Source organism: Prionailurus bengalensis, chromosome C1, assembly GCF_016509475.1.
Source record: "Prionailurus bengalensis isolate Pbe53 chromosome C1, Fcat_Pben_1.1_paternal_pri, whole genome shotgun sequence".
Lineage (NCBI taxonomy): Eukaryota > Metazoa > Chordata > Mammalia > Carnivora > Felidae > Prionailurus > Prionailurus bengalensis.
The window spans coordinates 214,836,715-214,862,229 of NC_057345.1; the positions used below are offsets into that span (position 1 = coordinate 214,836,715).

Here is a 25,515-nt window from a genome sequence, read left to right on the forward strand (position 1 = left end):
CTCAGTGTTTCCAAACCAAAGCACTCTTGAACTAAGTTAAGGGCAACAGAGGAACTGATTTTAGGTTCCAAAAAGTAAAATATGACTGAAATAACCTAGATATGTCATCATATACTTACTGGTTTTAGTACCTGAAAAAACTTGGGCCTGGTCAAGGAGGAGTCAAATGAAGGCTAATAAAATATAAAAAACGCCCTCTGTATACTACCCTGTACTTTTCCAGGGTAATTAATAGCCAGCAGATACATTTTTGCTGGTAATTAATTATAAAGTAGGTACATAAGAAACTCAAGATTTAAATGGCTAATAGAATATAAAAACACATACTATTGTAATTAAAAATCTATTAAGGACTTATAAACAGCCTCTATATTCAGTGTGGCTTTCATCAAGGATCTGTTTAAAGGGACAATCCAATATTACACGATTATCTGTGTGAATAACCCACTACAACACAGTATTACTAAAACCTTTGAAAGACTAATACCTTTTTCCAAGAGAGAATGGTAAGTGGGTTGTTACTGACAGTGGTTTTGGACAAAGGACAAACTAATTATTCTTTGAGCAGGAAGCATAGCTATTAAAAATGGTAAGCTAGTCTCTGAAAAACTGAAACCAAAGATTATCCTCTAAAACAAAATTAGACCTTTGACAGACTCCATTAAAGGCTATTCAAGAAACGTACAGAGTATCAGACGTTTGGTAGTCAGGAAAGTGAGCAAAGTAGCATAGATTTAATATATAGCACACACCAGTGTCCTTCCATATCATCTCATTTTGTCCTGACTACACCTCTGTGAGACAGAATTATTAATTATATGTTTAGAGAGGAGAAAAATAAGGCCAGAGGTATTGTCCAAGATTGCACAGCTAGTCAGGGTTAATCAGGAATTTAGTCTAAATCTAAAGTTGTTTAGTCTAATCTAAAGTTGTGTATTTTTTCCATTTGATCACACTATCTTTTTCATATGACAGAAGTCAGTAACCTGTAAATCTGAGTATCTCTGGATACTCTTTACCCTTATTTTCAACCTAGGTTGCCTGCTGACCAGTCCCCCCACTGCCTGGAACGCCTGCTTCTAGACACACTCCACAATCCCTGTGGTCTGCTCACTCACGTTAGCACGCTGGCAGGCATCATCTGGGACTCGGGCGCTGCCTCTATCAGGGACTGCCAGGTGTTTGTGGAGTTAGGGATCACAAAGCCAAACTCGAAGAACCATTCTGAAGGAAGAAGGAAAAGCGGGTGAGTGGGCGTCCCAGACAGTCTCAGGACTCTTTGTCCACCCCCCTTTGGAGCGAGCCTCTTCTTACCCCAAGAACCATAAATGCAGCCGTCAGAAACCTCTGGAGCCAGAGCCATAAGAAAGGACATGGAAGCCCCCTCAGGCTGTCCTCTGAACCCACCAGAGGCTTGCTGCCTATGCTCCAGGGTCTAAAGCACTAGGACCAGTGGGCAGATACAGCATAAGCAAGGCTTTCTTAGAAGTAGGCAATATGTAAATGATAAAGAGAAGGACAGAATAGGCCTTCTACTTGGAATTTCAGCTCTAACACACATACGTGCACTCTTACAGTCCATGGTTAGAAAATCAGTGCAGAGTGGCCTTGCCAGTCAGATCTGCCTGAGACTGTATGGAGAGCACTGTACCAGGCCCCAATCGGCTGCTTCCTCGTGACCTCGTTACAATTCACCAGTGACAAAGTAGACACCAACCCCAGGCCCACCAGGGTCAGAAACCCTTTTGTCGGGCTCAGTGCCCCTTGTCATCAGCTTTGTTTTTGTTTCTTTTTGCTGGGGGCCCCCAGTCTCGCAGGGTGTAGGAATCCTATCACAAATTGAGTTGCGAAATGAATGTTACCAAAGCAGTGCTTTAGTTCTCTGGATCTTGCCTTTTTTCCCCTGTCACCCTAAGTGTGGCTTCTAGGCACAAAGGCCACAGAATACCTTCTAGGCATTGCCCTTTGAAGTAAACTTTTTGCTCCAGGCGGAATTTTTCCATTTGCTCTGCTGAAGAGAAGTTCAATTCTCGAGACACTGCCTTGCACTTGAGGATTTTCTTGGGAACACGGGCTGGTAAAGAAAAAGAAATATTGAAGCCACCCTCAACGAAAATCACATACTATGGTGCTTCAAGTTTCTGGGAGCTTTTTAGAGCTGATTTAGAGAACACATTATCTATGTTAAATTTCAGAGGATACCTTGGTAACAGAATTATACTTTTTAATTTAGGCAGAGGTCCCCAATTGGTCAAGTGCATCTGACTGAAAGATCATCAAGAAACACAAGATATAGTGCATCTAAGGGCCTTCCCTAGCTGCTGTCATCAGGAAGTGGGCTGAACAGGCACCTTCTCTACTGTGTTCTGTCAGTTTTAATCCCTTAGTTTTTCTTTTATTTCAGGGGGATAAAAAGGCAAATTTTCTTTTGGAAAAAAAAAAACAACAAAGTTGAGATCTTAGTTTGTATCTTTAGGTATGTTCTGATGCTAAAATTTCAGCACAAAGTGGACTTTGGGAAGTGAGAGAAAGAACGATAGGAAAGGAACTAGGAAGTTCAACAACATGTGCTGTGCCTGCAGGGGCTTGCCCCCCATTAGGGTCTGCATTAATTCAGCTCCCTGATGCTTGGGCCCTGCTCCCGAAACATGAGAGCCCTGTGCAGATAAAGGGTTGGAGAGTACCTTCATGCTCCACACCGGGGACTGACAGGTCTTCTGTTCCTTGCCATAGTATCTTCCCTGTCTCAGCATCCCGGAGGTTCATCCAATTTCTGATCAAATATACTAAGGAAAAATAATGCACTGAAAGTGACTCTTACTTTGTACTCTAGACGTGTTCTAGCTCTCAGATCTGTTCCTACTGACTCCTGTTTACTGTTTAGCAAGTTGGCCTATCTGCTAAGTGCCATGGAAGCAAATAAGAGTACAGGAGGGTCTAAAGGACATCTAAAGAAAGATTTTAGCAGAGACCCAGTGGAGATATTTTTATCTACAACGTAAGAACCAAAGACCATATACACCTAGAAATTGCAAGGAAGTGGTAGAAAATAAATAGTGCAAAGTTAGAAAATTTCCAACAGAATCAGACCAGCCAAGATAAAAGACCTAAAGAGGGGTGCCTGAGTGGCTCAGTCAGTTAAGGGTCTGACTCTTGATTTCAGCTCAGGTCACAATCCTGGGATGGTGGGACTGAGCTTCGCACTAAGCGTAGAAGTTGCTCGAGATTCGTTCTCTCTCTGCACCTTCTCTCCCTGCCCTTCTCCCCTGCTTGTGTGGTCTCAATAAATAAATAAACAGACCTAAAGAAAAAGGTAAGACAGGTATACCAGTACACATGCAGACCACCCCACCCCACAGTGAGGCTCACAGCCTGTAAGTTTTACTCACAAGTCCAGAGCTCTCACGCACCTGTTGAGTGGCCTGCTCTTAAATATCAGAAAATAGCCAAGGATCACCAGAAATTGAGGAAAGCATTTACTATGAAAGATAGACCAAAATAGGGAGAAAAAAAGCAACTCAGAGGAAAAAAGAGAATATACAGGAAGATACAAACTTTTAAAAAGATACATTAAAAACAAACAAAACAGCCAGAGATAACATAACCCTTACGGTCGCTAAAAATTATATACAATAGAATTTTGTATATTTTAGGTGATTTTCTCTGGCTCAAGCTTACAATTTTTTTTTAAATTTATTTATTTATTTATTTATTTATTTATTTATTTATTTATTTATTTTTTCAACGTTTATTTATTTTTGGGACAGAGAGAGACAGAACGTGAATGGGGGAGGGGCAGAGAGAGAGGGAGACACAGAATCGGAAACAGGCTCCAGGCTCTGAGCCATCAGCCCAGAGCCCGACGCGGGGCTCGAACTCGCCAACCTCGAGATCGTGACCTGGCTGAAGTCGGACGCTTAACCGACTGCGCCACCCAGGCGCCCCTTAAATTTATTTATTTTGAAAGAGAGCAAGAGAGAGAGAGCACTGCAGGGATGGAGAAAGAGAGAGAATCCCAAGCACAGGCTAGAACTCACGAACCGTGAGATCATGACCTGAGCCGAAACAGAGCCAGACCCTTAACCAACTGAGCTACCCAGGCACCTCAAGCTTACAAATTTTGAGGTTAGTTGATTGACAATCTCTTTTTGTCATAAAATGCCTTCAAGTAATTATATTTTCTAGTTTCTGTATTGTTCATCATACAATAAATGAGTCAGTAATAAATAGCAATGAAAAAAAGACCATTCAGAAAAATGTTAGAAATAATGTTAGAAAAAAATATTTTGTTTATTCATTCACATTTAAAAATGTTTCTTTTTGAGAGAGAGAGAGAAAGCATGAGTGGGGGGAAGGGCAAAGAGAGGGAGAAAGAGGATCCGGAGCGGGCTCTGCACTGACAGCAGAGAGCTCGACATGGAGCTTGAATTCACAAACCACAAGATCATGACCTGGGTTGAAGTGTCTGACTTCAACTTCAAGCCACCCAGGCGCCCCAGAAAAATACACATTTTGATAGCAGAACCAAACAACTCAATGTAAGGGTTGGAAGACAAAGTTGAGGAACTCTTTCAGAAAGAAAAATAAAAAGCCACAATGATAGAACACAGGAGAGTAAAGATACAAAAACTGGGTATCAGTCTAAGAGGTCCAACATCTAAATAACAGCAGTTCAAGAAAGACAGAAGAGAAAGACCAAGGAGAGAAAGTCATGAATGAGTTAATTCACAAAAATGTCCCAGATTGAAAGGGTCCAGCAAGTGCCCAAGTCACATCAGAGAGAATCTGCAGAACATCAATGTTAGAGAAGCTTTCAGAGGGAAAACAAGCTGTCACATAAAAGGTCAGAATCAGAATGGGAAAAAAAGAATCAGAATGAATTACACTTTTCAACAGGGACTCTGAAGGATAGAGAAAAAAAAAAATGAAGCAGTGACTTTAAAATTCTCAGGGAGGGGCGCCTGGGTGGCGCAGTCGGTTAAGCGTCCGACTTCAGCCAGGTCACGATCTCGCGGTCCGGGAGTTCAAGCCCCGCGTCGGGCTCTGGGCTGATGGCTCGGAGCCTGGAGCCTGTTTCTGATTCTGTGTCTCCCTCTCTCTCTGCCCCTCCCCCGTTCATGCTCTGTCTCTCTCTGTCGCAAAAATAAATAAACGTTGAAAAAAAAATTTTAAATTCTCAGGGAAATTCCTGGAACTAAAAAAAGATTTACTTTCTCAAGAAACTAATGGTAATCTGCTATTTCAAAGTAACAGGTGAAGACTAAGGAAGAGAACAATATTGAATCCAGGAAGCAAGGGATCTGAAACAAGATACAGGTGAAGGTCCTCAAATGATTGTGAAAGAGACCCCAGAACAACAGCTCCTTAGTGGGTCTGGAGGGCAACTGGTCAAGGGTCCAGACAAGAACAGGTCAGAATGGTTAGGGAGAGGGGTGCCTGGGTGGCTCAGTCGGTAAAGCATCTGACTTTGGCTCAGGTCATGATCTCATGGTTCATGGGCTCAAGCCCTGTGTTGGGCTCTGTGCTGACAGCTCAGAGACTGGAGCCTACTTCAGATTCTATGTCTCCCTCGCTCTCTGCCCCTCCCCCACTCATGCTCTGACTCTGCCCTCTCAAAAATAAATATACGTGTAAAAAAAAAAAAAAAGAATGCCTAGGGAGAGATTAAGAAATTCATTGAATATCTAATGTGTTTATATGGGAAGATTCCTACAATTAGGGGAGATTTGGAGGTTAAATTTGTGAGAAGCACAGAAAATCTAAGCAAATAAATAAGAAACCAAGGCAGTAATTATCACCAGGGAAAAACCAAAGGTAGTATTGGAAGAAAAGAGTAGTTATAGTTGACTACACGGCTTCATCGCAAAAATGTTCACATAGTCATAATAATAAAGGCACAGGCTGCGGACCCAATACCGCTATCCCACGAGGATGGGGGAAGGAGAGCATGTATGTGTGCTCAGGCAGAAGTGCTGGGAAAGAGTAAAACTCATTTTCCAGAGTGGGAAGTTGATAAACAATGTCGAAAATGGAAACATTAAGACATAGCTACAGTGTGCAACCCAGAAATGTGAAGACAAATACCAAATAAATCAGCCAGAAATTGAAAACAGTTTTCTCTGGGGAGTAGAAAACAGGAGTCGGAGGGCACAGAACTCTGCTCATCATGCAAAACCAGGTAGCACTAGGACACTGAGCAATGCACACACACAACTGTGACAAAGATGGGCTAAACTTACGAAGATAGTCCTGAGGTGGTGTTTTTTTTAACAATGGACAAATAATTACAGAAAAAGAAAATTAGTATTACCTATCCATAGAGGCTAAGTCTGAGAAAAATCGTTCATATTTGTAAAGAGACTGAGCTTCAGATAAATACAGGTGATACGGTTTGGTTTGCAGGTCTTGTGTTTTCTCTTTCTGCCGTCTAGCAACCAAACCCTCTTCCCAACAGCACCCTGCAGCCTCCATGCCCTCGTGGGAGACAGCCACTGCTCGGCGGTACTGTAACTAGCAGACCCAAATCCTTCTCTCGGGAGCCTGGAACAGCGGGAGGCAAGCACATGGCCTAGGCTTGGACGCCTGGGCACCACCAGTTCGAGGGCCCAGTCACACAAGGGCTTGAGGAAAAGGCGGCCGTTCTTCAGAACGGGGCAGCAGGCAGTGCTAAGCCAACCTTTCCTGCAGTGTGGCTGTTGCTGCAGGTTCTGGTCCGACTGCCAGTCAGTTCTGAAACCCCAGGGAGCCTTTGGCCTTTCCCACTGTTTGGGCAGCTTGCGGTGTTGAACCCCAAGCGGCACAGCTGGTTAGCATCACTATGCACGTCATGGTACATTTAACCCTCTGGAGAGATTCTTTCTAGGTTTTGCTGCGGTAAGAGAAAAGTCACAAAAGGTAGGCAAGGTTATCCAGTAGAGTGCCTTGAATGTGAGGGGTACCCAAGCCTCCGGGGCCCTCCATTTGCTTGTGCACTATATCCCCACCCTCCCACGTGAACCTACCACTGCTGTGCTACTCTCCTCTCGGTGTGTGCAATCCTAACCACGTCTCCTTGTATGCTCATTGTATCATCAGATACTGCTGCTCTTATACACCTATGTGGTGTTCTCTTCCCTGCTTCATATTTTGAAATTCCACTTTATTTTTAATGTTTATATGTTTATTTGGGGAGGAGAGTGAGAGAGTGGGGGTGGGGGGGAAGGGCAGAGAGAGAGTCCCAAGTAGGCTCTGTGCTGTCAGCACTAAGTCCAATACAGAGCTAGGTCTCAGGGACGCTGAGTTCATGACCTGAGCCAAAACCAAGAGTCGGATGCTTAACTGACCGAGCCATCCAGGCATCCGTGAAATTCCACTTTTTTTTAAAACAACTAAATTCAAAAGCGAGTCAAAAGTATACATACTTATTAGATCACTTTGTTGTTTTTTTTTTTTTTTAAAGTAGGTCCTACACCCAATGTGGGGCTTGACCTCACCATCCCAAGATCAAGAGTCAAATGGTCTACTAACTGAGCCAGCCAGATGCCCCTAGATCATGTATTAAAATTCCAATTACTACAAATACACTTATGTATTCTGGGGTCTCCATATATTAAGAGAAAGCTTCCCCAACTGGAGAAATGAAACAATGCATACTATCGCTCTGTCCAGCAGGTCCACTCTTGAGCTCAGATCTAAACAGAACTGCCTTAGACATTTAAGCCCAAGGTTTTCAGAAGACACGGTACTCATTTAACCTATCCTATACGTGCTTTTCATTCTTTCTCTTCAGATAGACACATGTACCAATATAGCTACGTTGGACACCAGATTTTCTTAACCCGCATTTTTTTTTTTTCAACATTTATTTATTTTTGGGACAGAGAGAGACAGAGCATGAACGGGGGAGGGGCAGAGAGAGAGAGGGAGACACAGAATCGGAAACAGGCTCCAGGCTCTGAGCCATCAGCCCAGAGCCTGACGCGGGGCTCAAACTCACGGACCGCGAGATCGTGACCTGGCTGAAGTCGGACGCTTAACCGACTGCGCCACCCAGGCGCCCCCAGATTTTCTTAAATTAAACAACAATACTAAAATTATTCTTCAAGTTTCAGGCTCACACACAAGTGGAGCTTTCTAGCAAAACTACTGCAAGAAAAGCCTGGGAAAAGGGGCTCCCTTCATAAAGCAACAGCTAGATCAGACCTAGCAGTTTTCAGAAAAAGCATTATTGCTGCTTGCCCAGGTCAGCAAAGAAAAGCCTGGCACCAGAACTTACTCTTCAGTCTATTAGAGGATAGAAAGAAAATGAGTGTTCTCTCCAGTAATTAGTGGATAGTGAATTTAAGCTTCCTCCATTTTATAGCAAGGGAGATAAGCTGCTAAAAATATATGGCTTATCTCCCTAACATAAGCACCTCTTCTCTTTATAAATAATCAATTTAAGAACTTTAATTATCTTTTTGGGAAATAGATTAAAAAAATATTTTGGCTTCAACAACTAGGCATTTCCTACATGTACCTTAGTCTGGACACCTATCAGTGTCTATGTCATGTGCTTCATTTTATAATCCTAAGAAAACCTGTAAGACGTTACCCTCAATAAGTAACACAAAATGAGAGAAATACATACAGAGTTCCATCCAGTGATGTTGGGGTGGAGGCTGCTTAGAACCCCTCCAAGTTCTGTAAGTCAGAGGTACAAAGGAATACTCTTTAATTCATGGCAGAGATGCAGCCATTTGGGAACAGCTTTATAAATCATAAAAATACAAATCCATAACAGCCCAATAGCAAAAAGAAATAAAAATTATTATTATTATTTAATGTTGATCTACTTTTGAAAGAGAGAGAGCACAAATAGGGGAGGGGCAGAGAGAGAGAGAGAGAGAGAGAGAGAGAGAGAGAGAGAGACAGAATCTGAACTGAGAGCAGAGCCTGATGCGGGGCCTGAACTCATGAAGAGCGAGATCATGACCTGAGCTGAAGTCAGAAGCTCAACGGACTGAGCCACCCAGGTGCCCCAGAAATAAAAATTATTAAGGTAGGTGTCTTAAAATAATAACAATGAGAAAAGATGGTCCTCAAAAGAAGCAGCATATTTGGCTAAAAATGCTGGAAATGAAAGGCAAGCTTTGATGGCTGATCATCTGGCTGAAAACATTTTTAACAGCTTTTTGCTAACTAGATTTTTCAGAGAAAAAGAGCCTGAGTTTTAAGACTCAAAGGTCAAGTCACTTCCAATCTTGAGAGAGGAGAGGATTAGGCAGACAGGCTTTAAGGAGGGGGGCTGGAGGACTATTTATAAATACCACCTTCTGGGTCAGCCAGGTCTTTTCTCATTTAAAAGCTCCCAGGTGATTTATACCCAAGATGAGCACAAAGGAACACTCCTTTACTATGGGAAGCCTCTCTCAGAGAGCTGTTCCTGGTAGCTTATTTGGAACCAGGCAGAAAAAAGTAGCACTCTCATATGTAAGAGCATCTTAAAAATAAGCTTCGGCCTGGAAACAATAAGCTCCAGAAAAAAAAAAAAAAATCAATAGATGGTAAAGTGTCCAGCCTTTTAGGAAAGGTAAAAAAGGAAGTATAAACTAAGATAAACATGGAAGAGTGAGAGTCACTTGGCTCAACACAGAAGGTTACATAAGTCCTCTTATGTTTTAAATAGCTGTGACCTGGTATGATTTCGATCCAGTGTGGGAGCTGAGGACAGACCTGAGGTAGAGAAGACAGCCAGGGAGGTGGTGGTGGAGTGGGAAGTGAAGGCTTGGGGGCTGGAAGAAACTAGTCAGGTGGATGAGGTACTAGGTAAATTTCCTTGAGATGTGAATGAAGGAACTGGGATAAAAGAATTTAAAATATTTAGTGACAATCATCTAGAAGCATTTTGGAATGAGTACTGGCTCTTGCTTAGTTTTAAATGGAAATGGTCAACCTCAATTTTTACATATTAAACAGAACAGATACATGGCAGTACCTCACTGGCCAGTTGAGAGGAGAGACAAGAGGGAGATTAGGGGAGGGGGAGAAGGAGAGAGGAGGAATGGGGAAGGCAAAAAGGGGAAAGAGGAAAGAAACATAGAACACATAAACACACAGAGAGGCATACACAACAGATGGAGTGAAAGAAAAAAGATACTGAGAAAGAGACAAATAGAAATGCCCACATGTAACTGATAACCAAGAGACAGGCCCAGAACAGATGGGAACAATAAGGAAGAAGTTCAGAGATGAGATTCTAGTTTTTCCTGCTTGAATCGTGTATTGTAGAGTTGTCTTGGTTAGTGGCTTTCATAGAATGATTTGAAATTGATGGGTAGGAAGACTGCCTCCCTGAAAATGTTAATTGGCTGATTCATAGTTTCCTGTAATTTGTCATCCAAACTTGTACTTTTGAGAATGAAAGAGGGTGCTAACTGGACAGCACACTTAAATGAGTTGGTTCATGTAAGGTGCTTAGAACAGTGCCCGGGCATTTAGTGAACAGAGTGTTGTTACAAATTATCATCTCCTACCTAGTCTCCTGATGGTTTTCCTTGCTTCCATTCTTGCCTCCTCTTTCAATCCATACTCCTCACAGAAGGCAGTTTCTTAAAAACTGTGAATTAGATGGCAATCCCTTGTTTTCCTTTGCATTTAAAAACAAAACGCAAGTCCTTTCCATGGTTTGCAAGTTCCCCAGTTACTATGTTCCACCCATAAGTCTCCTTTCTTCAACACGCTAGTGTCTTCTGCTCACGATGTCACCTGAGTGCTCTTGCCCTTACTCTTCACACCCCCACACTCTTGGGACCACTCAGTCAGTCTACAGTGATCTCTGAACCTAGATTTGCTGCCTCCTGAGTTGGGGCTCCTTCTGTGCCCCTATGCCAACCCTGACCACAACCTGGCTTCCCCTGAGCAGTTTGTGCTATCTCCATTTCCCCTGAGAGGAGACTAAATACCACTTCACCTTTGCTGTATTACTTTCCTGGTCAAAGACCTTCAAAGGATCCTCACAGACTGATCCAGGTCTCTCCATATATCTGATTTCAAACTATTCTTCTTCTTTTTTTTTTTTAGTGTTTATTTTTTAGAGAGAAAGAGAGTGTAAGCCGGGGAGGGGCAGGGAGAGAGAGAGGGAGACAGAATCCGAAGCAGGCTCCAAGCTGTCCGCATAGAGCCCGACGCGGGGCTCGAACTCATGAACTGTGAGATCATGACCTGAGCCGAAGTCAGACGCCCAAACGACTGAGCCACCCAGGCATCCCCCCCCCCTTTTTATTTATTTTGAGAGAGAGAGAGAGAGAGCGAGAGCGAGCGAGCACATAAGCAGGACAGAGAGAATGGGAAAGAGAGAGTCCCAAGAAGGCTCTGTGCTGTCAGCGTGGAGCCCTACTTGGGGCTCCATCTCACAAACCATGAGATCATGACCTGAGCCGAAGTCAGGAGTTGGATGCTTCAAAGAGCCACCAAGGTGCCCCTCAAACTATCATTCATTCGCTAAGTACTTATTAACAACCTCCTATGTGCCAGGTATTGACATCAAAGTTGCATGTAAAAAATTTGGGCAATACGGTTTCATAAAAAGTGACAGACATATAAAGCACAATATTTTTATATCTATACATTATTTTATAAATGTATGGTGTTAGAGAAGTAAAATATATATTTGCCTATTCCACTCACATCACTTTAAAAATATTTTTTCATTGGAATGGTAAAAGATTGCCTTATATTCACGATCACCTTATATTTGGGCATTATTCTACTAATTTTGTGGATTTCCTCTCTATATATGGCCAAAAAACTTATTTATTCATGCCCTTCAAAACAACTCATACTCAAGCTGGATAATTCCCAGTGATACTGAGATAACTCTCTAATGATATTAACTCAGATCCTGATTACTAATCTAGGGATGGAAGATCTATATCATTTCAATTCCTAACAATTCACCAGGAAGGGAACTGGTTTATCAAGTGTTACTCTGTTCTAGCTCTTTTTAAGAAGTAAACTGTTTTAGATTTACAGAAAGGTTATAAAATAGCACCGTTCTCATATACCACCTAGTTCCCCTATTAGAGACAGATTTGCCACAACTAATGAGCTAATATGGATACATTATCAGTAACTAAAGTCTACAGTTTGTTCAGATTTCCTTAGTTTTAATCTAATGTCCTTTTTCTGTCCCAGGATCTGGTCCAGGATCCCACATTACATTTAGTTGTCATGTCTCCTGAAGCTCCTCTGGGCTATGAGAGTTTCTCAGACTTCCTTTGTTTTTGATGACCTTGACAGTGTTTGGTACTGGTCAGGTATTTTCTGGGTGTCTGTCAATCAGGGTTTGTCTGATGTTTTTCTCCTGATGAGGCTGGAGTTGTGGGTTTTCAGGAGGAAGACCACTGAGGTAAAATGCTATCTTCATCCCATCACATCATGCCTACGTACTATCCACGTGACTTATTACTGTTGATGTTGATCTTGATCACCTGGCTGAGGTCGTTTCTCCACTGTAAATATACTTTTCCCCTCCTTTCCATGTTGTATTCTTGGAAGGAAGTCACTATATGCAGCCCAAACTAATGAGTGGGGAGTTCTCCATCTCCTTGAGGTAAGAATGACTATATGAGTTATTTGGAATTTTGCAGTAGAGATCGGTCTCTTCTATTTTTTAAAGTAGGCTTCACGCCCATTGTGGAGCCCAACGTGGGGCTTGAACTCATGACCCTGAGACGAAGACCTGAGCTGAGACTGAGTCACTTAGCTGACTGAGTCACCCCTCCCATTTTTGATTCAATTATTTATTTATATCAGGCCATTTGTTTATTATCAAATGACTGTGCTCTGATCCCTAAATTTTTATCTCCCAACATGAAAATATTTCAACACTAAGCAATCTGCTTAAGAATATTTAGTTAAGATGCTCATCTATACAGGTGCCTGGGTGGCTCAGCAGGTTGAGCATCTGACTTCGGCTCAGGTTCATGAGTTTGAACCCCATGTTGGGCTCTCTGCTGTCAGTGTGGAGCCTGCTTTGGAACCTCTGTCTCCCTCCCTCTGCCCCTCCCTTGCTCACTTGTGTAAGCATGCATGTGCTCTCTCAAAAATAAACAAACATAAAAAAATTTAAAAAAAAAGCTCACTTATAAGTCTCAGGGATTCATTTGGGCTGTGGGAGGAAGAGAGAGACCACAGGATATATTAGCATATAGTCATAAGGCAAGGCTGAGAGAGGGGAAAATAAAAATTGGTTTGGAGCAAAACACCTGGGTTGGAGTTGTTTCTATTGCATAATAGCTGTGATCTTAGATAAGTCTTTTAACTTACAAGAGTTTTAGTTTATAAACCACAGATAATACCAAAGCCTTAAGGTTACTGCAGCATTATATGAAATGCCTACAAAAATGGTTTATACATTGTAAAACAAGATGCAAATGTTGGACATTATTATATCATTATTATTCAGGACTGGAAAAAGCAAAAAAACCTGATGAAGTAACTTTTTACGAGCTATCTCAAATTCTCTAATAAAAGCACATATTATCTTGGGGCACCAGGATGGCTCAGTCGGTTGAGCATCTGATTCTTGATGTCAGCTTGGGTCATAATCCCAGGGTGGTGGGATCAAGCCCCATGTAGGGTTCTGAACTGAGCATGAAGGATGCTTGGGATTTTTTCTCTCTCCCTCTACCCCCACTCCCCTGCTTGGGCTCTCTCCCACAAAAAAAAGAAAAGAAAAAAGAAAGGAACATATTATCTTAGATACTCTATAATTTTCAATAAGGGAAAAGTCACCAAAAACTTAGTTGTATGAATATTTGACTTTGGTTTTATTCACTCAAAATCTTCTAATTCCCAGAAAATATGCTGCAGTCCTTTGTGTTGCTCATATATTAATCTGCATCCCTTCATCTGTTCTGAGTACACATAAGACCTAATTCTACTTTTATGTTTGTAAAAACTTATATTCTACATATCAGATATAGAGAAAAAAACTGCATTTGAGGGGTTTGAGTTATCTTAACCATAAAACAATTTAAAGGTAGGGATGCTCCCTAGTTTTAGCATTTCCAATAAAATCTAACTTTAAGTCCTGATTTTCTACTTTACCCAATTTCACGTAGAAATCAGGATTGATATGTATTAACTAAAATAGAGACTTAAGTAGATTTCTTTGAGAAAAAGGACTAGAGAAGAATGATTTCCCCCCAGAGTTGGCACTTGTAGTTTAGCTAGTTGTCTTAAGGTATTTTTTCTCTTAGTTTTTTAACAATTGTTTTAATGTTTGTTTATTTTTGAGAGAGACAGAGTGCGAGCCGGGGAGGGACAGAGAGAGGGAGACACAGAATCTGAAGTAGGCTCTGAGCTGTCAGCACAGAGCCTGATGTGGGGCTCAAACCCATGAACCTCGAGATCATGACCTAAGTCGAAAGTCGGAAGTTCAACCGACTGAGCCACCCACGTGTCCCTATTGTTGATACAATAGCCTTTCAACTAGCTTATCTCCTTCAATCTCTAGTCCATTGTTTCTCAAAGCATAGTTTGATGATCTTGTTAAAAATGCTGTTTCTAGGGCTTCATCTCAAACCTACTTAATTAGAGTCTCCCCAAGTAAGGTCTGGGAATGCTCATTTAAAAATGTATGTATGTATATATGTATGTATGTATGTATGTATGTTTGTATGTAATCTCTATGCCCAACGTGGGGCTTGAACTTACGAGAGATCAAGAGCCACATGCTCTTCTGACTGAGCTGCCCAGGCGCCCTGGGAGTGCCATTGTAAAAAGCAATTTTTATGTGCAGTAAAGTTGAAGTACCACTCATCTAGCCTTTATAATCTAATACACAGTGACTAGAGTAACGCTCCTAAAATCCAAGCTGAATCATATCAATACTTCCCCTTCAAAAACTTTCAAAAGATTTTCACTGAGTAAAGTCCTAACGTCTTAGTGTTTAAAGTTCTTGTTTTTTGAGGGGTGCCTGGGTGGCTCAGTCAGTTAAGCATCAGACTCTAGATTTTGGCTCAGGTCATGATCTTACAGGTTGGTGAGGTCAAGCCCCGTACTGGGTTCCTACCACTTATAGTGCGGAGCCTGCTTGGATTATCTCTCCCTCTCTGTCTGCACACCTCCCCACACCCCCACACATGCTCTCTCTCTTTAAATAAACTTAAAAAAAAACTTAATAAAAAAATAAAGTTCTTGTTTTTTATTTTTTTTATTTTAGAGAGACAGAGTGAGTGCAAGTGGGGGAGAGGGACAGAGGGAGAGAAAGAGAATCCCAAGCAGACTCCATGCTTAGCATGGAGCCCAATGCAGGGCTCAATCCCACGATTCTGGTACCACGACCTGTGCTGAAATCAAGAGTAAGACTCTCAACCGACTGAGCCACCCAGGTGCCCCTAAAATACAGCTTTTAGTCCTTTCTTAACATTAGGTCACTTAAATTTCTTTCATTTTCTTTTTAGTGATGATTTGGGTCTGGATTTCTAATCAGTCTAATATACACCAACTTCTTTTGGAAGGAGAAGAGTCCAGCAGGGTCCACTGAATTTGATCCGATTACCCTGTGCACCTTCTACCATGTCAACTCTGGAGTCACTGGTGTCACTTCACTGAAGGCAGAGGTGTGCAGCCTCTCTAAAGAGAGGGGCAGAATTATCAGGCCATATACATGTACTTCCCAGCTAAGACATTATAATTCTACATCTCTGAACTAATCAACACTTAAAAATCAGCTTCTACTTGCCAAATGGCCCCTCCTCAGTGCCTGTTTCTTCTCTTCCTCTGTGATTTTCTAGTACTTGCTCCCTCTTACACTTCTCAACACTCATAGTGCTTTCAGTGGGGGTTTTGTGTACTAGTTACTGTCTCCCTAATTTGACCAGGTGCTTCTTGAGGGCAGAGGTGTTTCCTCTCGTTGAGCTGACAGCAAAAGCAGGGAAATCTTTGACCATGAGTTTCTGGCATTTAGCTACGTCAATCAGTAACTTTCTGGTGTACGAAGGTACTTACCAAAGATTTTATTTTTCTTTTGGATAATATGGCTAGGAAGGACAAATGATAGAGAAACTATTTTTAGGTTATTAGGTTTAGGGCACTCTGTATAAGAATAGTCAGTATCAGTTTTTTCCAGGGTACATTTTCTTAGGAAAGCCTTTCATTTTATTCATTTTTATTTTATTTTTTTAATGAAAGCTTTTCATTTTAGAATTATGTTTGAATTAAGGCAAAAAGGGGACTGATTTCTTAATCGGTATTAAAATTTTTTTTAATTTTAGTTTTTTAAATTTATTTATTTTGAGAGAGAGAGAGAGAGGGAGGGAGGGAGGGAGGGAGAACAAGTAGGGGAGGGGCAGAGAGAGAAGGGGACTGAGGATCCAGTCCTGTGTTGACAGCAGAGAGCAGGATGTGGGGCTTGAACTCAAGAAGTGTGAGATCATGACCTGAGCTGAAGTTGGACGCTTAACCAAATGAGCCACCCAGGCGCCCCTAAATATTTATTTTTGAGAGAGAGAGAAAGAGAGAGAGAACGAGTTGGGTAGGGGCAGAGAGAGTGGGGACAGAGGATCTGAAGTGGGCTGTGTGCTGACAGAGAGAGCTGAACGCTGGGCTGGAACTGACAAACTGCAAGATCATGGCCTGAGCCGAAATTGGACTCTTAACTGAGCCACTCAGGCACCCTTAATTATTATTATTTTTTAAGTTTATTATTTTGAGAGAGAGAGAGAGAGAGAGAGAGAGAGAGAGAGAGAGAGAAAAAGCATGAGTGGGGGAGGGGCAGACAGAATCCCAAGCAGGTTCCACACCGTCAGCCCAGAGGCCCACTTGGGGACCAAACCCACGAACCATGAGATCATAACCTTCGCCGAAGCCAAGCTGGACGCTTAATAGGCCGAGCCATCCAGGTGCCCCAATCAGTATTTTATTTTTATTCTACTTTGTAAAGTCCAAATGATCTCCTTCTTATGGCACTTATTAACAGGTATCTTAGAGTTGTTGTACAGTTCTTATTTTTAGTCTATTTAAAAAATAATCAGATTCTAGAAATAATCCTTTCCTGTCATTTTAAGGACAGTTTAGAATTATAAACTTTGGAAAATGAAATCTCTTAAAGACACTACCAAAGTCAAAACAGGGGCACATTCCTAAAGCTACGCCAGAAAAACAAAGATCACTAGCTCAACTAGCATAAATATTTTTTTGTTAAAGTTTATTTATTTTGAGAGAGAGAGAGAGCAAGCCATGAACGTGCGTATGAGCAGGGGAGGGGCAAAGAGAGAGGGAGAGAGCAAGAATCCCAAGCAGCCGTGTGCTGACAGCAGGGACGTGGGGAGGCCATCTCACAAACCCTGAGGTCATGAGCTGAGCTGAAACCAAGAGGCACACGCTTAGCCAACTGAGCCACCAAGGTACCCCTCCCTCTACTAGCATAAATCTGGAACAAGCATAAATAAATCATTATTTTGGTTTTAAATGCTTTTATTGAATAAATCTCATTTAGAATGATTTTTCCCATGAAGTGTAGAAATCATAAACACACAATCTTTATCTTATAAATGTCTTCAATTCACTTTCAAATAATAGGCACATCCATTTGGAAGTCCTTGAATTTTGCTGACATAAATATTCCACAGGATTTTACGCTGAAAATTTTTTTGTATTTTTATTTACTTACAATTTTTTTTATCACTGAAGTATAGTTGACACACAACAAAGGGATCTTTTTAAAATGGGTACTGTTCTAAATAAATAACAGTCTTTGTAGATTTCCATACTATTTTTGGAGATTTTTTAGTTTTTATTTATTTATTTTTAAAGGTTTTTGTTTTTGTTTTTTGTTTTTTTTTTTAATTGAGAGAGACACACACACAAGTTCATGTGCATGGTTGCAAGGGGGGAGGCAGGTAGGGACAGAGGGAGAAGAGAGAATCTTAAGTAGGCTCCGTGCTCAGCACAGGAGCCTGATGAGAGGCTCAATCTCACAACTGTTAGTTAGCTCATGACCTGAGCCAAAATCAAGGATCACAGGAGATTTGTTAGCTTTTAAAAATAAACAGGTACGTCTGCTCGCTGGTCATGTGAATGCACACTTTTAAGTAGAAAAAGATACCGCATCTAAGAGCCTGTGAGATGCCTTAATATGAGAACACAGAGGGCTGCCTGGGTAGCTCAGGCAGTTAAGTGTCGGACTTTGGTTCAGGTCATGATCTCGTGGTTCAGGAGTTTAAGCCCCTTGTCGGTCTCTGTGCTGACAGCTCACAGCCTGGAGCCTGCTTCGGATTCTGTGTGTGTGTGTGTGTGTGTGTGTGTGTGTGTGTGTCTGCCCCTCCCCCACTCATGCACTGTCTTTCTCCCTCTCAAAGATAAATAAAAACATTAAAAAAAAAAAAAAGAGGAACACAGAAAGAATGATTTTTTATACAGGCGAATTTTAGCAACTTAAAACAGTTGGTGGGAGGGGTGCTTGGGTGGCTCAGTTGATTAAGCATCTCCCTCAGCTCAGGGCATGATCTCACAGTTCGTGGGTTCGAGCCCCACATTGAGCTCTGCAACTTTCAGCACAGAGCCTGCTTTGGATCCTCTGTCTCCCTCTCTCTCTGCCCCTCCCATGTTCTCTTTCTTAAAAACAAGGACAAAAACAAAAACAAAACAACCCAAAACCCCTAAGACATTAAAAAACAGTTGGTGGGAAAAGAAAAAAGAAACAGTGAAAATGAAGTTTGTTTTTGTTTTTGTTTTCGTAAATTAAACAATTTAAAAAGCTCTGTTTTAAAAGTACCAAATGGGGACTGCTGGGTGGTTCAATCAGTTAAGTGCCTGACTCTTGATCTCAGCTCAGGTCTTGATCTCAAAGTGTTGAGTTTGGGCCCTGTGTCAGGCTTTGTTTTGGGCTCCACACTGGGCGTAGAACCTACTTAAAAAAAAAAAAAAAAATTAAAAGTACCAAATGAGTTATCTAATCACATTGCAGATACTGAGTCCCCTAAAAAGCCAGACCTTAATTTGTCATACCACTGTAATACACCTTTCCTTGCCACACAGGACCTCTCAAAAAAAAAACCAAAAAAACAAATTTCCTTTGATGTCTTCATAAAGTTAGTTGTTTTTTTTTCCCCAAAGAACCTGAAATGTAGCACTGTCATATATACCGATGACACTCTATGATAAGCATACACTTCCAATATTGCCTCAAGCAAGGGCGAAGACCAAACTATCTATGGGAAACATCCAGGGCAGCACAAACTTTGTGTGACCAAAAGAACCTGACATCTAGGCTATATTAGTAACTGCTGGCAGATGCGGCCATTGTCAACTTGTTCCTGTCATATTATTTTCCTTTGTCTCAGTCAGAAGCCACAGGGGAGGGCTACGGGGTTTGCTTTTGACTTGTAACAACAGCAGAGGCTATGGATTCCCTCCCCTGCCTAACTTGACTCCTGGCTCCTCCCCTGGAAACAGGATAGAGCTGGAGACAGAACATACCAAACAGGACGAGTAATCTGCTATTCCATGAAACTTCTGGTTGACTACTTGGGGAACATGGAAATGTCTGTCAGAGGAGGATCAGGAGGAAATTCTGAAGACCTGGCTTTGACAACAAAGTCCAGTTATTACCCTTTGCTTCTTTGTTCAACTTCTCACTTCTTTTGATGTACATCACCAAACCTGAATGTAAATAAGATACTTGAAAAGCTGCCGGTTCCATGACTGTTTTGCATGGTTATTTGCCAAGTGAACTCTCAGGGTAATTCTAGAATGTCTGTTATCTAGGTAAAACAGCAGTTAATGGTATTCTACCACTGTCCATTTCCTGGTTTTGATAATATACTATGGCTATATAAGATGTTATCATTGAGGGATACTGGATAAAGGGTTTATGGGAATTCACTGTACTATTTTTACAACTTCTTGTAAGCTAAAATTATTTCAAAATGAAGCTTAAAAATAAAAAAATTAACAAAGACACCCACATGTACACCCACATTGCTAGTTTCTAAAACACTCAAGACTTTACAGCTGTGCTTTTCTTTATGGCCTTCAATACCCCATTGTTGTTTTACTTTACTTATGTTTTAAACCTTATCACTTAGTTTTTTTATTCCTTAGTAACATCAGAGTAAATGATATTCCAGTAGTATAACAAAAATTTCAATAGGGAAAAAAGGCAAAGAGAGGCCAGGAGTATAGTCCAAGTGAAATTAAAGGGAAACTACGGAAAAGGCTGGGAGGAGGGTTTTGTTTTGTTTTGTTTTTTGTCCTCCTTTGACTGGGGTTCATTTCTCTGCCTGACAATTACAGGTTTCAGGGTGGGAGAAAAATTAAGAAAAGTTAATAGTTGTAAACAGCTGGTGGTGGTTTGGAACCAGGGTAGCTAGAAAAATAAGGAAACTTTCTAAAACTTAAGGAATTCAATGGGGCAGCTGGCTGGCTCAGTCAGTAGAGAACTGGACTCAATCTCAGGGTCGTGAGTACAAGCCCCACGTTGGCATGGAGCCTACTTGAAAAACAAACAAACAAGGAATTCAAGAGAGAAAACGGATTTTACTTTAGAGAGGAGGGTTTTGGAAAGGGTTGGTAAAGAAGGAGGCTAACAGGAAGGCCCTCCACAAACCTTAAGAATGGGGGGAAAAAGGTAATGTAGAACGCGTAGGTGGTAGTGGCGGGAAGTACACTTAAAGTATACTTTTCCAAACTACAATTAGTGTGGTACTAGCATAAAAATAGGCAGATTGATATACCAAAAAACTTAGCTGTGACCCTAGCATATACTGACTTTTATATATGCTAAATTCCAAATCAGTGAAAAAACAGTTAATTATCTCACACTGCTTACTGTAATAGACAAGTTTCCCCCACTATCCAAAAGTACAGCGTTCCTATAAAACCTTTCGTAAGCCGAAATGGCAAAAAGCAAAGAAGTAATTAGAGTTTATGTGGAAAAAGTTCTGAGTGTTTCTACACCTATAAAACCATCTCTCTTAGGCTTTTCTGATACCATAGAACACATCTTGCCAACAGATGCGCAAAGTAAATCCAGATAAAGCACAGATTCTCACAGACACAGTTCAAAGCTATGGTGGGTGTAGTTTCCAAGGTAGAAGCTGGATGGTGCTGTGCTCGCAGCTCGGGGGGTGTACTGCTTCCATAATGGCTCACGGCTGGACAAAAACGCTCAACGCTATTGTTGCTTTTTACCTTTTCCCATAGAAGTGAAGATTCTCTTTGGATTTCTTTCAGTTAGTGAAAACAAGTACTGATGAAGGTCTTTCATAAAAGTGAAGTGGCCAAACACGAACTTTTGAAAAGCAGGGGATCCCTTAACCCAGGTGGCCTCAAGAGTTAGATATAAAGAAAATAGAGGTGAATATTTTATATGAACTAAGGATAAAGAAGGCCTCCCCGAACAGAAAAACAAAAGAAGAATCATAAAAACAAAAAAAAAAACAAAACAAAACTAAATATATATGATTCCACAGAAAAAGTTTAGAACCTGAGTGGTTTCAGTAGAAAGGAAAGAGGACTAGGATTGGGTACATACAGACAAAAAGAGACAAGTTTATTCAAATTGTTGTTAAGTTTTTACAAGTTAAATATATTTGTGTATTCCCTGAATTAATTAAATTTAGTTCTGAAAGTATTTCTGAAAGTAAAAACAGAACACCTTCTACACCTCAAAGCCATCATAAATCAAGTCAAATGAAAAACTAGAAAAATATTTGTATTATGACAAGCAAAGGGACAGGGTCTTTACTATACAAGGAGCATTTATACAAGAAAAAAAATAATGTTTCAAAAGAACATTAGGCAAAACATGGGGGAAATGCAAATTTTCACCTGTCAAACTGGCACCCTGAGCCTGGCCCTCGTGGGTGGGGAAGAGCTGTCCTCCTTAGCCCTCCCAAGGACGTGGCCTCCTGGGGAAGGGTCAGGTGTCAGGGAGGCAGGGTCAGGGAGGCAGGAATGGGAGGGAGGACTCTGTGAAGAGCCCCAGGAGGGAAGGGTTTTGTTTAGAATGGAAAAGGGCATTCAGACAGGGTGCTGTTGGAGAGAAATGGGTGGAGTATAAGCAAAAGGATGAGGCCACCACAAGGGGCTGAGGCCCGGAGGAGCCTGCATTTTGGAAGTACAGGAAGTTTACAGGAATGAGAGTCAGGGAGACATTTATAGCCTATTCTCAAGGTTTCCAAATTTGACAAAGCTATTTTGGTGTCAAAATTGCCTGAGGGCTCTGTCTCTTTGGGCACTGACCTTCACGACCTCCTGACCTTCCTTTGTAGTCAGTCACCAAGCCCTGCTATTTCTCCCGTTGAAATGCATTTGCACGTTTTTTCAACCCAATCTGCACACTACTTGCCAGACTATTGTTTCCAAAATTTCACTTGGATCCTGCCAGCTCTCTGCTTCAAAACCTTTCAGTGCTTTCTACAGTCACTGGATCAAGTATAAATACAGCCCTCATCCAACACCCTTAACTCTGAGATGCCTCCAGTTTGCCTCAAAAAATATCTGCTCCAGTCTACTGGTTCAATCACTGACCTATCTCTATATGTGACACCACCCCCTGAAACCTTTTCTATGTCTTCCTATGCCCGACACTGCACCTGAAATCCTGTTTTCTTTCCCTTTTACTTCTCCATATTCTAGCATTCTCTCATATTTGGTTCCATTCCCTCTCTTACCATCAGTGTACATGTGGTTAAAGCACAGGTGTGGAGTCTCACAGCCAAGGTTGTAACCATGGCTCTGCCAGCCAAAATGTAATATGTACTTACATGATTTTTCTGAAGATTTGATGAGAATTAAATGACAGTGCCTAGAACATAGTAAGTACTCACTAGATCAGTATTAATATTATTGTCCAAATACACTCTTTTCTCTGAGTGTCAAGTCTGTTTCACTAGCTGGTAATAGCTTGTGTGCATTGTTATTTCATCTCCCACTTAAACTTTTTATACTTAGGTCTTGCTTCCTATACTATAGACTTCATCTCATTAACATTCGGTGTGCCAAGCCGTCCATTAGGGGCTTTACAGATACAAAACCCCATGATTTAGGTATCGTTACCTCTATTACTTCACTTTCTGGATGGGAAAATGAAGTTTTGGAGATATTAAAACCTTACCCAATATTAAACAGCTAGCAAACAGTGGGATAAAGACGCAAGTGATTTTTTTTGATTGACTTCTTTTTAAGATAAAAATTGCCTAGGATTTCTACAAATGATCACTGGGCAGTCCTAATGAGCCAGTTCTGTCATTCTTCACTTACCTAGAGATTTCCCCAGGGAGAACTGAGCATTGTCACTAGATCTGGCTTCAACATCACTCAGCAAACAGTCAGAGCCCATGCTTTCCTCCAGGGACTGCTTGTTACCCTTTGACTTTCAGACAGAGAATATACTAGAAGCACCATGTTTTGTTAGAAGAGAGGAAGATCATTTCCAGAGTCAGAAATCATGCCATCAGGGATCAAGAACAAAAACCAGGTTTCCATCAGCAAAAGGCATCCTTTATCCTCCTTTAGTTTTTTGAGGATAAAAAAGAGGCTCTTAATACAAAGAGCCAAGCCTCCTGAGCACAGAAGAGGCCAAATTTTCCCAAAGGTAACATTTAAAAGAGTGTGAGTCTTAAGAGTAAGAAAGACAAAACCCTCAAGGGCATGGGAAGGACAAACCCTACCACTGTGTATTCTTTACTCTGATCTATTACATGAGAGTGCAACTACATACAAGTAGAATTTGGCAGGGCGGGGGGCGGGGGTAAGAACTGAAGGAACATAAAAATGAGCCATTAACTGATATTGTATTTAGGTTTACAAACTGATTTCCAATGGAATCATTACACATTGCTTCTTTAGAAGCCTACAGTTTATAGAGTGAAGAAGCATGGCGTCTAAGCTAAACCTGCAAATTTTATCTTGCTAACTCCCAAAATGTTTTGGTTGATAAAGTTTAAAGAACTCCTCCAAAAAGACAAGCAAAAGAAACTAACAGCCATAAGACAAAATGGCAACAACGAAAAGCAATCTTCTCATGTTCAGGAAAGTGAAAGTTCTGAAGGAGACAAAACCAACGGGTTCATCTACTTAGGAAACAAACATGTCTCCCCTGCTCTACTGTGTCTGATCACTTAGGATACTTTAGAGGTCAGAAGGAGCAAAATATACCTCCCCATCAGTAGGGGAGAGGCCCACTGTCAGCCTATGGAAACCCTAGGTGTGGATTCTCCAAGGCTTAGTGTTATATAACTTCCTGAGCTAGGAAACTGGGAAAGATGGATGACTAATAGGGTTCTGAGGGTTTTTTTCCTTTATCCATCCACTTGTTGGATTCTCCCTGGAGGCTTTTTACTTGTGGGAGGAGAGCAAGAACTTCTTCCATGATGCTTTTTGTTATTCTCTCCTGTAGATCAAAAAAGAATTACATGGATGGCACAAATTAATACTGTTAAAATGGCAATACTTCCCAAATTCATCTACAGATTCAGCTTAATCCTTATCAAAATCCCAGGTGGATTTTTTTACGAAAATTTACAAACTGATACTAAAATCATATAGAAATCAAGGGTCTCATAGCAGCCAATCAATCCCAAGAAAGAGAACAAAGTTGGGCAACTCAGATTTCCTGATTTCAAAACTCACTATAAGCTACAGTAATCAAGATAGTGTGGTACTGGCATAATGACAGACATATAGATCAATGGAATGGAATTGAGAATACACAGATAAACCTCACATATATGGTCAATTGATTTTTGCTAAGGTTGCCAAGATAATTCAATGGGAGAAGAGTCTTCAACAAATGGTGCTGAGACCACAGATACCTACATGCAAAAACAAACTGGATTCCCAACTCTCCCATACATAAGAATGAACTCAAAATGGATCACAGATCCATATGTAAGAGTTAAAAATTATGAATCTGTTAGAAAAAATACAGGAGTAACTCTTTGTGATCTAGAGTTAGGCATAGTCTTCTTAAATATGATAAAAAAAAACATAAGTGACCAAAAAAAAAAAAATCCCACCAATTGGACTTATTCAAAATTAAAAACTCTTAAGCTTCAAAGGATACTATCAAGAAAGTAGAAAGACAATCCACAGAATGGGAGAAAATATTTGCAAATCATAGATCTGACAAGGAAATTGTATCCAGAATATATAAAGAATTCTTATAACTCGATAATAAGCCAAATAACCCAATTAAAAAGTGAGCAAGAATCTGGACATTTCTCCAAAGATGGCCAATAAACACATAAAAAGAAGCTGAACATCATTAGTTATTAGGGAAAGGCAAATTATAACCACAAAGAGATACCATTTTATACCCTCTAGGAGGGGTATTATCAAAAAGACATAAGTATTGATGAGGATGTAGTGAAATTAGAACCCTTATCCACTACTGCTGGAAATGTAAAATGGGGCACCCGCTTTGGAAAAGAACCTGGCGTTCTTCAAAAAGTTAAACATGGAGTTACCATATGGCCCAGCTATTCCACTCCTTGGTATATGCCCAAGGGAGATAAAAACATACGTTCACGCAAAAACTCGTAT

At 41.0% G+C, this 25,515-nt stretch overlaps 1 protein-coding gene across 1 annotated transcript in view; it reads right to left on the reverse strand.

Moving 5' to 3' along the window:
- Positions 1-25,515, reverse strand: part of PDE6D (phosphodiesterase 6D) — a 57,810-nt gene that overhangs the window by 5,890 nt on the left and 26,405 nt on the right. Inside the window, exons 3-5 of the mRNA XM_043573377.1 lie at positions 2,685-2,773; positions 1,949-2,074; positions 1,119-1,224 (exon numbers count right to left, since the gene is read on the reverse strand). Coding sequence (XP_043429312.1) covers positions 1,119-1,224; positions 1,949-2,074; positions 2,685-2,773 — 321 coding nt within the window. The remainder of the gene's footprint in view (positions 1-1,118; positions 1,225-1,948; positions 2,075-2,684; positions 2,774-25,515) is intronic.